Source organism: Centroberyx affinis, unplaced genomic scaffold (assembly GCF_046629955.1).
Source record: "Centroberyx affinis isolate AG114_WGS23_722 - 3 ecotype Tasmania unplaced genomic scaffold, CSIRO-AGI_Caff_v1 ptg003572l_1, whole genome shotgun sequence".
NCBI lineage: Eukaryota > Metazoa > Chordata > Actinopteri > Beryciformes > Berycidae > Centroberyx > Centroberyx affinis.
The window spans coordinates 61541-78756 of NW_027281502.1; the positions used below are offsets into that span (position 1 = coordinate 61541).

At 41.3% G+C, this 17216-nt stretch overlaps 1 protein-coding gene across 4 annotated transcripts; it reads left to right on the plus strand.

The window, feature by feature from the left end:
* The first annotated feature begins 577 nt into the window (after positions 1–577).
* On the plus strand, positions 578–16208 carry azi2 (5-azacytidine induced 2). 4 transcript variants are annotated; one of them, XM_071540193.1, is made up of 9 exons: positions 578–717; positions 3238–3491; positions 4170–4286; positions 4727–4832; positions 5806–5972; positions 6266–6330; positions 9977–10101; positions 13306–13333; positions 13697–13915. In XM_071540193.1, exons 2-9 carry the CDS (start codon positions 3273–3275, stop codon positions 13785–13787), a joined length of 918 nt encoding a protein of 305 aa, XP_071396294.1. In that variant the 5' UTR covers positions 578–717; positions 3238–3272; the 3' UTR covers positions 13788–13915. The 4 variants fall into 4 exon arrangements, with proteins under 4 accessions (XP_071396294.1, XP_071396290.1, XP_071396292.1 ...); XM_071540189.1 differs by lacking the exon at positions 13306–13333 and having other exon boundaries at positions 13697–16208; XM_071540191.1 differs by lacking the exon at positions 13306–13333 and having other exon boundaries at positions 5839–5972; positions 13697–16208.
* Positions 16209–17216: the final 1008 nt, after the last annotated feature.

Consider the following 17216-nt stretch of genomic DNA (forward strand, 5'->3'; position numbering starts at 1 on the left):
GCAAGCTAGCTAGTCGGTCTTGTCAGTGAATAATCGCAAGAGTAACGTTAAGCTAACAAATATACATCTCGAGGCAATATAATTTTCAGGTAATATAACCAGAAAATTGGTTGAGATGGTTGAGTTTTGGGGTGCACACACTCACATTTCAGCCAATGAAGCCACTGGAAACAACTGTTTCTTAAGGCAACCAAGTGTCAATTTAATGTTATTTGGGGGGGAAATCGTTTCGTCCTTCGTCTTCTTTAGTTAAACTGTCTGCTGACATAAACAGATATCGCGATAGTAGCCCATTGTCTCGTTAGATAGATAAGTACTGCATAGATCAGATTTTAAAATGGCACCATAGAGATGAAGGGAACCCTCTTTTTTCTGTACACTTTAGTCCGTATTGTTGTCTATCTGAACATTATATGTCCACATTTGGTCCCAGTAGACATCCTGTTTTACAATTTAAAACTGAATTGCCACACTATACATTTATTATTTTTCCCATCCTCACCGTGCTTTTATTTCGAAAAGACTTCGACAGTCAAGTGACTCCCGGAAGTTTTTGTTTTCTCACCTGTCAGCTCTGACACGGTGGAAGTATCCAGCTTCGTTTCTTTGTTTTTCTCTGATAAATATATCATTTTTTATCTCTCAATGATATAAATGATAATCCCGTATGGTCTACACGCTTACGAAGTGACATAATTGAAAACAGCATCTAACAAGGTTAGTGAATGTCGAGATTGAAAAATGGTCGGCTGCGGTAGCTTCACCCTAGCGTTAAACAGCCAGAAGACGTTAGCTGGGCGCTAGCTAACTGTTATCATCACAACAAATCGATCATTTTTCACTGCCCAGACTGATCTTTCTTTGTCTCTTGAATTCCCTATCTAGCTGGTGTGTTATATTCTGCATCATGCTTTGGAACTGCCAACGAGTGTAGTAGCAGTTTTGTCGACTGTCAGAGCTAGCTAACAGCGTTAGCTGCGTTTACAAAACAGAAAGCAACATTCATTGTTTACATCATGATCCTGGCTGTTTTTCGTTGCATTGTTTGAATAAAATAAGTCACCTCCTGGCTGTTATCGCATTCTTAGCTAGCTGTTAGCGCTCCTATAATTTGTCAAGGGAAGTCGATCGAGTTGATGTTACTCATATTATTTTTTGTTTTCAGGTTTAGTTTCGTTTATGTACCCTGCTGGGGTCACTTTCGATTTCTTGCCACTACCCTTTTCCGTCTTCGCTCGTGTAAGCTAAACGGCTACGCGGGTCTGTGGTTTCTTGGTCTATATCTTTGTAACGAGGCTCAAAACCTGTCCCAATGTTCCACTGAAACTTGTTTTGTGTTAAAAAGCATGGGCCTACAACGTTAAAAACTTGGCTCCTCAGTGTTTGCTGCATCATTGCACGCTGACATCATCAGCCAGCTGCATTGTCTCGGCCAGCCAGACTAACCAGAAAGTATAAAGGTGAGGCGAGAGATTTCACTTCCAACTGTTTCAGTAATCTCGTTAGGTAGACTAGACTGCGTAATTGTTGGCTAAGAGTCCGCTGGACTCTCTCACACTTGGTCTTAGTACAAGAGTCAAATTCAGGTCAGTCATTCAGGGACGAGCCACTTCTCTCTGTCCCTGTGCCCTGTCACACTTCATCAAGGTGTACAGCACTTGGCAAAATCATTTTCTACAAATCATGTCTGCTCTTCGTATGAATGTAAATAAATAAAGCCATAAGGTCCAAGGCCATGGGCCAAACACACACAGATGCCTGAGATATCACAGTTTGTAAAATTGACTATTTGTCCTCGCAGCAACATTATAGAGCGCTACCAAATGTGATCTGACACACGCAAATATGTGCATGAAGTTTGATTGCACCAGCATTAAATGTTTAGGTTTGGGCATTGTCGCTGTCAACTTCACTTGTGTATTTTGGTTAAACGCATCAAAATGTTCTGGAATAGCAGTGATGTAGGCAGTTATGCTGTGTGTAAGCTGCTGTGTCAACTTTACAGGAGTAATAGAAACATCTTATTACAGGGCTAATGGTGGTGCTATGGAGCACATCCATATGTGGTCTGACAAAGTGTGGTTGCTTTAGCTTTAAAAAATGATGTCTCACTTCCTGTTTGCACACCTTGACCATCAACTTCATTTGTGTCACAGTCAGACACTTTGGAATTTCAAAGTCTGTGTAGAAGCCGTTATCCAGGAGGTCCAAATGTACTGTGTGCAAAATTTTGTGGAGAGTCAACGTTGTGCGAGAAATAGCAAAGAGGTTTTGCATAAAATTCTAAATGGCGGAAAACTTTCAAGGCAGAAATTAAACCAGTATGTGCAATGGATTCATGTGTGAAGAACAATCTCAACAAAACCAGAATGGTTCCAGCACCTGTAGTGCTTGGACCCCTAATAAAATGAAGTAAAGAGGTTTATTATTGTGAAAATTGAACCTTAACTATGAATCCTCACACACAAGTTGCAAATTTTCATACAACTCCTACAATTCCTCTTCTCATATTCAAACAAGTAATAGAAGGAGGTCTAGTTCATAACTTCATTGGCTCTGTTACCTTGAACAAGAACCACCTGTTTTTTTAGACTTGTTAACTATCTAGCTACCCGGTAGTAAAGCATAAAGAGAAGGACAATGTGAATATCTTGCAATCCACATTTCCACATCGACACATTTCTGTATATTCTGCTATCTGTTCACCTGATAAGGTGAATAGCTAGTGATGCACACGTTCATATCAGTTTCTACTGTACGTGTAAATATGTCAATAAACATGCTGCTCCATTATCTCTAGCATTTGCTGTATTATTTTCAGTGTTGGGTTCTTTTTAATTAGTTGTAATTGTTTGTTTTTCTGTCTGTTCAGTCCTTACATATTCTTATCTATAGCCTAGTTTATTCTCTCCTGCTCAAATGTGGAATCCATTTTCAAATATGTATAAGCTATACAAGGGGATTCACATTTGCCATTTGCTTTGGAGAAAAATGATACATGATATTCATTCATATTTCAAGATTAGGGATGGGACGATATGCTTATGTCACGATACGATTCGATACACGATATGGGGTTCACAATTTGATACAACCATTTATTTCTGAGACGCAAATCTTTCCAGCAATGGCATTGGCTCGCTAGAATGTAAACCATTCAAAAATGCCATTACAAAGTGCAAATAATATAATTTCTGTTTTTAAAGTAGTATCTTTCACTCTCCGTGTACTTCCCAGGTCTGCTATCTGCCACGGAGTAGGCCTGTGCAGGCATGGAGCCCCTGGCGGTGGACGACGACATCTGCATCCTGAAGCACGAGACGGCCTACGGCACGGCCGGCGAGAGCCCCGTGTCGGTGTGCGCCGGCGACGAGTCGGTGGCCTCGCACTTCGCCCTGGTCACCGCCTACGAGGACATCAAGAAGAGGCTGCGGGACACGGAGCGAGAGAACACCCTGCTGAGGAAGAGGGTCAAGCAGCTGGAGGATAAGGTACAGAAGCAGAGGGGTAGGGAGAGAGAGGTAGAAAGACGGGGAGAGGCGGAGGAGGAAGGAGCAAACGAACACGCGGCTGAGGGTGGGCCGCGGACAGAGATGAATGGAAACTGATTTTTGCCATTTTTCCAGGACATCAAAAGTATGGACCAACACAAAACGCCCACAGAAAGTTTGGAAAGAGTCAGCGAATTCAGCGCCACAGTGCAAAATGCTCGCCCCTGGGAGAGTCTGAGTATGCCAGCATCATTAATATTGTTGGCCTATAGTCAAAGGTGTAAAACAATGAGAAATAAATCTGCACTGTCTAAAAACAAGAGAGGAGGTCTGGAAAATTCTCCAAACACAGGAAGAGAAGGACGACGCTCTCTCTCGAAATTGCATTTGAAAACAAAAGGATACAGTATGATGTAGTGAGGGAGTTATTTAAAGAGGGAGGGACTTCTGAGCGCAGAGGGAAGGCTGAAATGATAATGCTACACAACATGCGGGGAGAGGAGCTTCTCTGGCAGTCTGCTAATCTCTTATCAGTTTTGGTTTTATCCCCCGAAGCATGTGGCCCGTCAAGATGTGGTGGGAGGGAGCGACTTCCCGACACAGATATATAAGTTAAAATATACATGAGACTAATCTGCCTCTTCTCTTCTCTTCTCTTCTCTTCCCTCTCTACTGTAGCTCTTTAGGCCGGAGGCTCCTCCGTCAGAAGGCCCCCAGTACGTGAACAAGGCCTTCAGTGCTTACCGAGGTATCTATATAGAGAAGGAGGACCTGCAGCTGGAGCTCAATAAACTGGTATGTTTATTGCTTAAGTGAACCTTCCTCAATTTGGCTCTAGAGCTTGATTCAGGCGTGACAGATCAGGTGTGATCCAAACCTGAAAAAAAACATACATGTATATTTTTCAAACTGAACCTGAAAGTAGGAACTTTTTGTCCGTAATTGTCATTTTTCAACTGTAGTTTTGTTCCCAAACTCAAGGCGGATGTTGTACTCCTGTGTTAGTGTTCTGACACTTATTTGCCTAATTAACTGCAGACTTGAGGTAAAAGTAAAGAATAAACAACACACTTACTATCCTCTTTGATAAATACGAGCAAGTCGCCCAGTGTTTCAAGATTCCCCACCAAGCTTGTCATATCAGGTGCACTGATCTTAACCTGGGACTGATATAGAGGTTGTGGCACCGATACTAACGCTGACTCTTCCTCTGTCTCCGCCTCTCTTCCCGTCAGAAAAAGGAGAAGAGCGAGAGTGAGAAGCTGCTGACGGAGCAGCTCCAGGCCAAAGAGCTGGAGCTGCTTCAGCTGAAGACAGAGATGGATACCAGCCAAGGTACAGGTAGAGCACACAGGGCTGCCTTCTACTGTATACAACAGCTGATCAATCATTTAAACACTATATGAACAATGGAATTTATTGCACACAATACTGATCTTTTATGTGCTTTAGAGTTTTGACTTGAATCTACATTCTGTGCCCATTTCAGCTTTCTACTGTAGAATAATGAAAAAGCACACATGCAGTCTAGCTCTCTTAGGGACCAGGCAAGGTACAAGTTCAGCACACAAGCATCCATCTATCTGACAGCTGCTCCGCTGTTCACTCCAAACTATACTATTTGCTTTTTTCCCCCCATCTTATGTGCAACACAAATGAAATCTTGAGGTAAATTAACCATTTAACAGCCACATACCACTGACCGTACTTACTGTCAGGTGTACAGTAAAGCCATTTGGAGTGGAATTGTTATATCGTCTGAAAGTACACAATCAAATGTCTCACACTGAAAACATGCACAACACTCAAATGTCTCTTAAGATGAGAATTACAACCATCATTCATCCAACTGAAGGTTTCGTAAGTGTCAGAACCATGGGAGTATTATATCAGATCAGAACCAAGCGTTGTCTCTGATTTACTTGATACAGTATAGAAAAAACATGAAGTATATGCTCTCACATTAGAGTAGCTTTATTTGCAATATTTTGATGGCAAGGTCTTCATGAGGCAAGTCAATAGTACTGTACTGTGCCTAATTTAAATTCCAAGCATGTCACTTAAAACTATTTAAAGCATTACACTTTAAAATGTGTTGTCCTATATTTAACATGGGATACCTTCTCTTACAAAGTAATTGCTAGCATGAACGTAAAACTCATTATCAGGTATTGAAGTTATGATCATCTATATTTTTTGAATATTGAACGATAAACATCAGCACACATTTTTTTTTAATTAAGATTCATTTTAATAAAAAAAAAAATCAACAAAGCACTTTGGAATTAAAATGTCAGCACTTATTTACTCATAGACAATGACAGTCCACTTGTGGATGTGTGTGCAGTGATGAAGAGCCTGAACAGCCCTCAGGACTACTGGCAGGTGGACACGGCCAACACCGAGCTGAAGATCCACCAGCTGCAGGAGGAGCTGGAGAAGGTGACGCTGGAAAACAGCAGACTGCTGGAGAGATGCGTGGTAAGAGAAGGCTGGAAGGAGAGGAGGGGATAAAGGGAAAAGGAGGACAAAGAAGGAGAGAGGATAAGGATTGGTGCTGGGAGGGAAGCTAAGAAAGAGTGAGACAGGGCCGACCAGAAAAACGGAGAGAGAGGTGAGTGGGAGTAGGTATGGTTCAACTGGAAACCATGAGACTGATGAAATGATGTGGGAGGGGAGGAGGTTCGAGTCATTTGTTATAATGAATAACATTATCAAGAGTATTTCACATGAAACAGCTCCACACTGTGTATCCTAACTTGACTTTGTTTTAGGAGGAACCCCATGGGCTGAACGGACCAGACTCAGATCAGACCTGTGACGCACAGTACAACACCAGGTATGAATGTTGTTCAAGTTGGTGTCCAACTGCTATTTCAGGCACCTATACTGAGCAAAACCAACACTTTTGGTTTTGCTCCCATTTTTCATGAGTTGAAATAAAAGATCTAAGACTTTTTCTATGCACACAAAAGGCTTATTTCTCTCAAATTTTGTTTAAATCTGTGTTAGTGAGCACTTCTCCTTTGCCAAGATAATCCATCCACCTGCCTGGTATGGCATATCAAGATGCTGATTAAACAGCATGATTATAGCACCGGTGTGCCTTGGGCTGGTTACAATAAAAGGCCACTCTAAAATGTGCAGTTTTATCTTGAAAAAAGACATTTATTAGGCACTGAACTATGGATCTCACATGACTAGGGCTACAGATATGCATTTTTTGAAAACCAGTCAGTATCTGGTGTGACCACCATTTGCCTCATGCAATGGGATGTTTTCAGCTTCCAGGAATTGTGTACAGATCCTTGCAACATGGGGCTGTGCATTAACATGCTGCAACATGAGCTCAGGTGGACATTCCTGCAGTCAGCATGCCAATTGCACACTCCCTCAAAACTTGCGACATTGTGTTGTGTGATAAAACTGCACATTTTAGAGTGGCCTTTTATTGTGACCAGCCCAAGGCACACCTGTGCAATAACCATGCTGTTTAATCAGCATCTTGATATGCCACAGCTGTCAGGTAGATGGATTATCTTGGCAAAGGAGAAGTGCTCACTAACATGGATTTAAACAAATTTGTGAACAAAATTTGAGAGAAATAAGCCTTTTGTGTGAATAGAAAAAGTCTTAGATCTTTTATTTCAACTCATGAAAAATGGGAGCAAAAACAAAAGTGTTGCGTTTATATTTTTGTTCAGTATAATTTCACAAAGTTGAAACAAGCAACCAGTGACATAGTGGTGAATAAACAGGTGCCCTTTCAGTTGGTGATCATCGTAAGCAACCACCAACATAAACAATAAAAAGAAATGCATTCATTTATGCTTTCTTTACTTAAAAGACCCATCCTGATATAAAGTACATCAGTTTGAAACTACTTACCATACTACATACCATGATGTATTCTATAAATGTATTAATGGATCTACAGAACTCACCGCACCTTTGAGGAGGTCCAAATACAAATGACTGTAGGTGCGTATGCCAATAATAGGTCAATGAGTGTAATGATAAAAAGCCTGCACACTACTTGCAAAAAGAGGACTAATGAAGATTATGATCATGCTTTCATAAAATGGTGCAAAGTGCAGACGTTTCGGTCTCAATCGGCCTTCCTCAGTGCATGAACACCATTCCAAACAAAGAAACTATAGTTCATATATCATGTGACTCAGTAACATAATGAGGTCACATGAGGGCAATCAACAGGTAGCCTGGCAGGTAAATCACATTACTTCTATATAGACAATAATAGTAGAAAAGTACAGAAAATGATCACATTGATTGAATTATGAGAAATAGTGCAATTGTTAGGTTTACATGATAGCCAATAGGATATTATAATACTTAAAAGTAGACCTAAAAATCTATAAATTTATGTCATAAAGATTTATGTCAGGCTAAAAAGGACGGTAAACCATTCCACACATATAAAGGTGGGTAAACTGAATTTAGGTGGGTCTATCCTCCACCACATCCCTACAAGCAGCCATTTAACACTTTGGACACATGCGATCAGTCAGTCAGTCAATACATAAAGTTTCAGGATATATAAACTATATATACCTTGAAAGGGCTGTTCTGTGTCGACCTCACTAATGTAACACATCACCTCTCACTGCACACGCTGTTCCCTAATCTGCATGTGCTTCTACATGCCTTGTGAAAACATCTAGCATAAGGACACAAGAAAAGACAATATGGTCACTGCCGATCATAGTTGGAGGCATGACGCATGAAGAGCAGGTTTGGGACATTAGGAACATTTCAAAGTGGCTGTGATGTCACTGTCTTGTCCTGCATAGTATCTGTTGCTATTTAAAAGCACCATGGAGTGTAGTTGTCCTCTTTGGCCACTAGAGGAGGGTGCAGCTTTGTTTTCCTGTTTGACTGACTGTATGCATACAGTCTATGATCTGCACTTTAACCTGAGAAGCAGTAGAACCACAGACTTAACTATGAATGTGGGCTGAACCAGCTTAATCATGTCCACTTGTGTCCTTTTATAAATTAATTAAATCTCCACAGTGAAATATGTTCATGGATACAGGTTCTATGGCATATGGACTTAGCCCCTCCACTTTGGCAGAGATAATCTAGTGTAAATTTATGAGATATGCAGCATTGTCTCACATTACATGAAGAAAATCTCTGTTTGTGATGCAGCGTAATTGTTTCAGTTGTCAGCAGTCTTCACACGGCTTTAAAAAAAAAAAAGCTTTAGTTTTTCCTCAGTTTTTTCCTTCATCTCCTCTCACTGTTTCAGGCAGGTGTGTGAAGTTAAGGCAAAGTGTTGATGAGATTTTGCATCTTTACCTAAGGTGTGGAAAGGACAGTTTTTAGGTGTTGCTGGCCTCAAATACCAGCATGATACCTTTTTTACTATGTTACTGTGAAGTTTAGCATTTAATCCATCAGTACAATCCATCCATTTTCTGTCAGTGATGACAACAACATTTTCATAGAGAAGTAATATCTTTGCCCTCTGTAGGATCCTGAAATGTAGCCTAAATGTGCTTTATAGGAATATGAAGTCCAGCTGTTTGGTAGTTGCAGTCGGTGATGATGAGGGTGATGCTCAACTCCTGTGAAACTCCTCTGTGGTTTGAAATCACCAGAGTTGGTGACTGTGTTTAGTGTGCTCCAAGAGAAAGAAACCATACAGCAGAGCTCTGAGGTTCTCTGTTGACAGAATGATATCAAGAATTTGTAATTTTGTGAATCGTTCGGCCATTTCCCACACACCGAGCACAGAAGACCTTCAGATTATCAATGACAGTGACAGGGATCACAATTCTAATACATCAGTGCAGTTTTAGCCCAATACATAATTAATAATCAAAGCACTTGATTCAACATGCGCAGCAACTTCTTTGACTCACAAATTGCCATATTTGCCAATCAGCACCAGTGTTGAAAATCCTTGAAAGTTTGTAGATTTGAGAAAAACAGAAACGGGTCCTTGAAAGTGTTTGAAAATGAAAGGATGGCCTTGAAAGTACTTTGTTTTTTTCTTTCAAAAATATCACCCAAATTCACCAAATGCCTCAGCTCTCTTTCCTAGCATCAACACTTCACATCCTGACCTATAGATATTTGTGTTGATATTACAGCAGTGTTCAGTTTCAAAATGAGGGATTTACCTTGATTTCTTGAATAGATCATGAGCAAAGAAAATAGGCCTCCATGATATCATGCCTTACTTCAAAATCTGCCAATTTCCAGCCTTTGAATTTCATGAAACAAGACACTACAAATCATTGATAAGTCCTTGAATTTGATGTCCAAGTCAGTGTGGGAACCCTGCTGTGCACACTTTTTACTGCAAATAAGCACAGTAAGGAAAATGACACAAATTTGATCGTTGCCACATGTACTCCCCTCTCACCCTCTCTCATGCTTCTGTCCACTGAGGCTGCCTAAGAGCGCAGAAACACCTTAAAACTAATATCTTTAAACCCAATGTTTGGTGCCTGCAGGGAGAGGAGCATGCAGCAGACGTACGAGGATTTGTGCCGCGAGATCACTCATCTCCACCGGGGTATGAAGTACCAAACCGGCCTGGTCAGGAAACTCAGGCCATTGCTCAACGACAACAGACAAGGTGAGGGCACACACACTATTACAAGTTATTCCACACTGTTATTCCACACTGGGGAATTTATGCGCACTCATCCATGTTTTGTGTGTGTGCGGATACATGTGTGATACTGATACACCGCTGCTGCCCTGCTGTCTTTTCACACCTCCTCAGCTCCAATCTCCCCTCCATGGGACACGTGTATAGCATCCTGTATCTCCCCTATATCCCCCATAGGAGTGTATAGTATTAGCATCACCCCACTGGTTACCAGTTGGATCAGTGCAGCCTGAGCTCTTTGTCCTGGGTCCTTCTGTCTGTCCCACAGATTCAAGACTGAAAGCGATTCTTGCCTTCAGAGCCCCGATACTACCTGAGGAACTTAGGCTAGCATCTCTCATCATTTAAACCGCTTCATAAAGTGTATGTTTATAGGCTTGTTTTGTGTTTTTTTTTTATTTCACCTAGTTTCTAACTGTGTGTTATTTAGTCTTGTTATGGTTTTATTTCATTGTCATTTTCAACCACTTTTCTTTTGAATGCTTTTCCCATTTTATCGCCTTTTTTATTTATTTTCTGTTTCTTGTAAAGCACTTGTATACTTGTCTGCTGTTAGATAAGTGCCATATAAATGCTATTAGTATTATTATCCTTTCATATCTGTTGCACATCTGCTCCAGCTACCTTAATGGTGCTGCTGCCAGTCTACACCAGTCTTTCCCTCTACCCTACAGTTGAATAGGCAAGGTAGATTGCGCCACCTAGAGGAGCTGTCAGCACATTTGTATTGTTTCAGTGCCAAGTTTTAGAGTCAGGTCATCTATAATACTGCTGCAGAGTCCTCCAGTTTGGAAGCTCTAAGCCACGATTCCCCACTGAAAAATCTTGCACACTCAACATCATTGTTGCACATTATTGGAATCTTAAGAGCATTTTACATAGGATGAATTGGTGCTCTGTGCAGGCCAGTGTGGTGCTTCAACTGCATGGGATTAAAGGGGAAAAAGGCAAATAAATTGAGTAAGACAAAGGCATGCTATACAGGTGAAATCAAACATACCCAACCTGAAGTATTGAAGTAACTATATACTGTAGACAGGTGGCATAGGGCTGAAAGATATTCACAAAAAATTTAATTGCGATTATTTGACAGAATATTGCAATCGCAAATTAAACTGCGATTCATATCATCACAAGTTGTTCTTGTCATAAAATTTTTCTAACCTCAAAATTGTTTAAAGAAAAGTGATTTAGTTAAGCATTTTGTTTTGTGATTTTGTTTTCTTAAGCAATCAATTGCAGCCTCTGCAGTTTGGAAATTGCATAAGTTCATATTGCGATTTCGATTTTTGGATGTCAGCTATATGGGTTAAGTGCACTTGAAGTACAGTGGCTGGAATTGAAACCCTGCTTCTCTACATGGGAACTCATGGCAGCTAACATCAAGGACAGTTCTCTGCTTAAGGAGGAAGTTACCAGTGTTGCTTCACTAGAAAGGAAGGCTCCTCTGAAGAAGTACTCTTTACTAAGAAGATCTCTCCTGCAGCTCCTTGTTGCAATTTGTATAAGGGTGTGATAAGACTGCAGATTATTATCAAAGTACTCAAACACTTTGATAAAGGACATCATGAAATGGTCTGTCCCTCCACTTCTCTCCCTCGGAGATGATGTATTCTACCCCGGGAGAGATTACCTTTGTTGTCTATTCCCTCGGTGTGTCAGAAGAGGAGACCAGGAGGTGAAAATTAGAATGAAATATGGCAAGAAAATAAATCTTGGCCTATTTATTCCACTGAATAAGAGGGGTAATCCTGTAACTTAGATGAGACAGACGGAGAGAAATAAGGGAAGCAGGAGTGGCAGAGAAAGGGAGAGGGGGGGGGCTGTGTATTTATTCAATGATATTGTGCATCTGTATTCTTCTAATGTTCCTCCTTTGGAATCACTTTTATTCAAATCCCGGACTCAGGAGACCCTCTCATGGGAGAGGAGAAGGGAGGGATGGATGGGTGAATGGAGAGGAGGGGGGAGGGAAGAAAGCGGGAGGAGAAACTCTCATTTAAACTTTATTATCCGCTCAAGATGATGATTTGATAGCAGAGCGATGATGTGTGTGTGTGTGATTAGGATATTGTATTTGACTTGTATATGCATGTATGGCTGTGCTTGATATGAATATAGCGTGGCTTAGTGTATGTATACTGGTTTGCTTGATTAGGCTTTCATGTTGTTCTGGTGAATTTCATATGATTGTTTATGATATTGCTTGATTCAGTGGCTGTGGTGTTTACATGGTGCAGAGGTTTTACTATGCAACATGTAGCCTGATGTGTAATGTGTGATTTTTCACTCCCTAGTCTCACCTTCTACTATGCAGCCTATTCTAGTCGGGGATCAAAATGCTTTGCCGAACGCACCTCGGAGTGTTTTTTTTTTTATCCATCTCTGTATAAAACCAAAGTTTAATCCTTGTATAAATAAGAAAAGTACAGAGGTGTAAAAGAGAATAGAGGTGTCATTCCGCCCAGAGTGCCAAATACAAAAGTTAGACCTCATCCAGCCATCTGAGGAAGGAGTAGATGGCTTCATTTATAAGTCAAAATGGGGAAATCTGATTCCTTTTCTCTTTGCCTGTTTAGAAAGCAATGAAAAGAACAAATCTGGTCTTTGGCCTATAGACTAATTTTGTGCAACATACTGTTGTGACATAGCAAGACATTGTGTCTAGTTAAGGTTTATTCCAAATATTAACATATCATTTTTCTTCATAAATAAGGAATCATTTGCTTTTAATATTCTGTGTCACAGCATAGTCTTATGTAATATATTGGCATATCCATGGTTTCAGTTACACTCCCTTCAAATCAAAGGATTGTTTGCCAAAAGCCAAATTAGTTTTCTTTCTTCTCGCAGCTCTCTTACACAGCTACAAATTGTAAAATGATTGTGAAAATGAATAGCTGGAGGAAAGTGCTTTGATAAATGAAATTCTCAAAATGAGTCCCAGACAATTTACGGTTGATGGAGAAATGTATCTGAAACCTTTAAGCAAAATGGAGAAACTGATTTTTTTTCATTGCTGGTAAAACTGGTCAAGATCACATTTTCCATGTAATATAATGATCTTAACTGTGCCAAATAGATGGATGTCGTTCTCTTATTGGCTACGCCACATACACTTGTTTCTGTCCATGAGCCAACCCAATGCTCCATATTCTCTCTTTTCAGAATCCATCCCAGCCACATATCCATCAAGGTGGGGTTGAATCATTCTTGGTGAAAATGCATTTGTGGCTTGGCAAAATAAACACGGCTTTGGTGCTTTTGGTGTGACACACCCCTCCTCCCTGTCAGTCCAGTGCTGGCATCAATCAGGGGATGGTGCTTTGGGCAGGCTTTGACTTTAAGAAATGTTGAATGAACAAACTCAGACTCAGCAAATACTACCACTGATACTGCTGCTACCAATAATGACATTACCACAGTCTACCTGTCGATTCTGTGTGGCCAGTTTGTCATCATGAGAATGTATTTATCTAACTTTCTAAGCAACTACATCTAACTTTTTTGTTATCTAATCCTGTCCCTCTCCTTATTCATCCCTCCCTCTGTCTCCTAGCTGCCTCAACAGTTCCGATCCAGTGTCTGGACGACGTGGAGAAGAACAACAACCACCCAGTTCTCCGGGTGTCCGTGCCTCGCCCCCCTAGCGCCCCCCCGGTCCCCTCCAGCTCGGGCCGCCCCTGCCCTCCCGTCGGGGCCCCGTCAGGCCCCCCGCCGCTGGACGGCCTGCGGGAGGACTGCTGGTACAACGGCCTCTGGTCGGCCCAGCACTGCTCCGCGGAGGCTCTGGGCGGGAGCGACCCCTGCTCCGTCCTGCTGCCCCCCCCGCCCCTCAACCAGGCCTCCCTGGACGACAGCTCCAGGTCCTTCCCCAGCCCCCCCAAGCCCAGCGACGCCATGTTCTGGGAGGGACACTCCGCCGCCTCCAACTCCTCCTCCTCCATGGGGAACTGCAGTCCCAGGAGCCCTCCCAACGCCGAGTGGGCCAAGCCCTATTGAGAGGGACTCTGATGGAGCGGACGGATGATTAAACAAAGAGCGAATGATTAGATGGAAAATAGATGAATGAAAGGATGGATGGATGGATGAATGGACTCTCCAACCCTGCCACATAGCTACCACCTAATCTGCCTTAAGTTGATGAGACCACTCCTCTGGACTGGACTGGACTGGACTGGACCTACCGGCCGTGGGAACTAACCACGGCGCCAGAAAAGGGGCTTTTCGAGGTTTTAGCCCCCCCCCCCCCCCGGAAACCCATTGATGTGGCGTCTCTGCAGGCCGCATTGGTGGAGAACATATCTGACTTTGCAGAGGGAAAAGTTGACGAGAGACCCTCAACAGACTCATCGTTGCGTGTCTGCCTGTGTGCGTGCGCGTTGCACGTACACGCATAAGTGCGTACGAGCAAAAATTGATTTCTGCGTGAGTGCGTGTGTGTCTGAGCATACAAACAAGAGCGTGCCTGTGTGTGCAGATCTGCGTGCGGGCCTCCCTCGCCTGCCCGCATCCGCATCTCGTCATAATAAATCCAATAGGGCTCAAAGGGCCTCCTCCTCCGTTCACTGTGGCCAGGGATCACTGTGGCCACAGCTGGATGCATAGTACTAGGTTTTGTAAAGCTGTACTCCCTCCAATGTAAGTCTTTTTACATTTGACCGTTGTAAAGTATACAAGGTATATAGTCCCATGGTTGTATCATGATCGTGCGAAGGAGACGTGTAGGTATGAGGACTCGATGTGTTCGTTTTTGTACTGTGATGGATTCAGACGTACAGTAAACTATAGGATCAACGAAGAGTTTTGTTCCAAAATGAAACCGCCACCAAATGAGCAATTTGACGCCTTCTTCGTCAAAATGATCGCGGGAGTAAAACCTCTTATGGAAAACGATATCTTAAACTACCTATGCTTACAAAATAGTAACATTTCTGAGAATGCAATCATTTGGATTTTTGAGAAGATTGAGTACCAGGGAATAATTTGTGGTCCAAAAAAAAAGGATGTATGGCGTTTTTTGGAATGAAACACTTCAACCTCACTAGCACCAAAAAACAAGAAAAAAAAAAAAGGCTCAACTGTTTACGATTTCACACGCATATAAAAATGATTATTCCACAAATCAAGCAAGCCTCCTTAAACCTACCTGTTAACACATACTCGACTCTCTCAGAACTGCTGTCAAACAATAACCGTCATGTGTTGTGTTTTCTTTTCGCAATTGTAAAGGGACACCGAGATGCAAGGCTGTGCATTTTGGGAGCGTGTTTTTTTTTTGGAGGACCTTTTTAATTTTCCGGACTTACTGAACAGGCTCTGTACACTCCCTTTGTCTGGATCGGAAACCTGGTCAGGTTTGCGGAGATTTTCAAGAATAGAAAAATGTATCTAAACTCTCTGTACTGTGCTGAAATGTTTATCTATGATGCATTTGTTCTGCAGTATGAGGTAAGCTGTTGTGTGAGGAGGGAAGTCTCTCTTCAGTTTCCCTTTTTGAGCATCAGTCGAGTGCAACCTGAAAGATGCAAGACTTTGTACAGACGCAAGCAAATCATTAGTAGATCACAGGATATACACAGGGAAGAATGTGCATATCTGTATAAATGTATATGGTGGGCTTTCAATACTCTGCCAGGCTCAGTTTTGCACTCCAAACCATTGGTTTTGGCTTTTTCTCCCCCACCCGCCCCCTTAAGACTTCTTATGTGTTTCAAGAGCTGTCTGCTGTGGGGGAAAGACAGAGAATAAGTGAATATTAACCTGAAGTAATGTGAGCTGTGACTTGTCAAATAGGTGCACAAAGCACAAAGGCCCATGGTTGTTGAAGAGATTTTCTGTTTGTTTTTTTTCCCCATTTTATTTTATTTTTTTCAGTCTGTTTCATGATAATTGTGGTCTGTTTTTTTCTTAATTTTTAAGAAATGTTATTTTACAGCAGTAATTTCATACTTCTGTAAACGATTTGCAAACCAAAATGCAATGTACAGTAGATATGGATTATATTTTAGAATTACTGCACTTCAGACTGTTTGTAAATATGACTTAAATTAAACGAATGAATGAAATGACTGTGTGAGGTTGTTCCTTGTCTTGATTCATATTCTTGGAAATGAGATTCTGTGGGTAAATGAAGTGTAACCTAACCCCTCTGGCTCTCAGCTTTAGCATATCAAGCTAGTTTATGGAATTTTGACTGTAGACTAATGATGTCATGGAGGCAATTCTACAGTGTGTAGAAGAAAAGTAAGTAAATTGAAAATTACAATGTCTGTCCTTTTCATATTGTCAAGTTAAAACAAAGCAAAAGAAATAAAATTACACAAACATCTGCTCAGTAAGCTCTCTGAATCAAGTTGAGGTACGCTACATGATATGATTATGAGAACATATAGATCTAATCTATGTGTAAACTAAGAGGTTTATAGGAGTGATAGAAATATATTGAGGATGATGTGATGTGAAGCCCGTGTTGTATAATCAGGGGCCTAACATGGTATGTTTCTATTGAAACTATGGATGGTGTTTACATATGACAGGGATGCAGCATTACAGTAGCTCACTGACATTCCCCTCATAGCTTGCTATCTCTGGTTCATATGAATAATATGAATACAAATGGAACATAATATCAGTGTAGGTATGAGATAGTCTGGACCAGTCTGCCCTATACAAAAGCAGACTTGCATAGTGAAGCCATGACAAGGTAAAAGGAAAAGCAGGTGTTATCACACAGCAAAGGCATTTACTTTCATTATAAAGCAACCAAAAAAACCTAAGATTGATTTATTTTTGTATTGATTTTCATAAAAAACAAACAAGTGATCTGACCCTTCAAGTTCCTTAGTAATTTATTCACTTGAGATCCGGTTAAATTAACTTCACTTTTCCATATGAGTGTGATAACTTTAATGCTGACAAGCTCAAAGGTCAAGGTCCACTGTCAATATACAATGAAATGAAAAGACTGTCATCAATATGCATACAGCATATCCCTCTCAAATGTGTCAGTAAGGCTACTGCAGCAAGGCTAAGTTCATTTACGTTCCATTCACAATCAATTCAATATATTCAGGAGG

What these genes read in the sequence shown, in the direction of transcription:
- azi2 (XM_071540189.1), top strand. Translation starts at nt 3,273, where the DNA reads ATGGAGCCCCTGGCGGTGGACGACGACATCTGCATCCTGAAGCACGAG. An exon ending in AGCTGGAGCTCAATAAACTG is followed by an intron (nt 4,287 to 4,726) that starts GTATGTTTATTG and finishes TCTTCCCGTCAG; the next exon opens with AAAAAGGAGAAGAGCGAGAG. An exon ending in GACTGCTGGAGAGATGCGTG is followed by an intron (nt 5,973 to 6,265) that starts GTAAGAGAAGGC and finishes ACTTTGTTTTAG; the next exon opens with GAGGAACCCCATGGGCTGAA.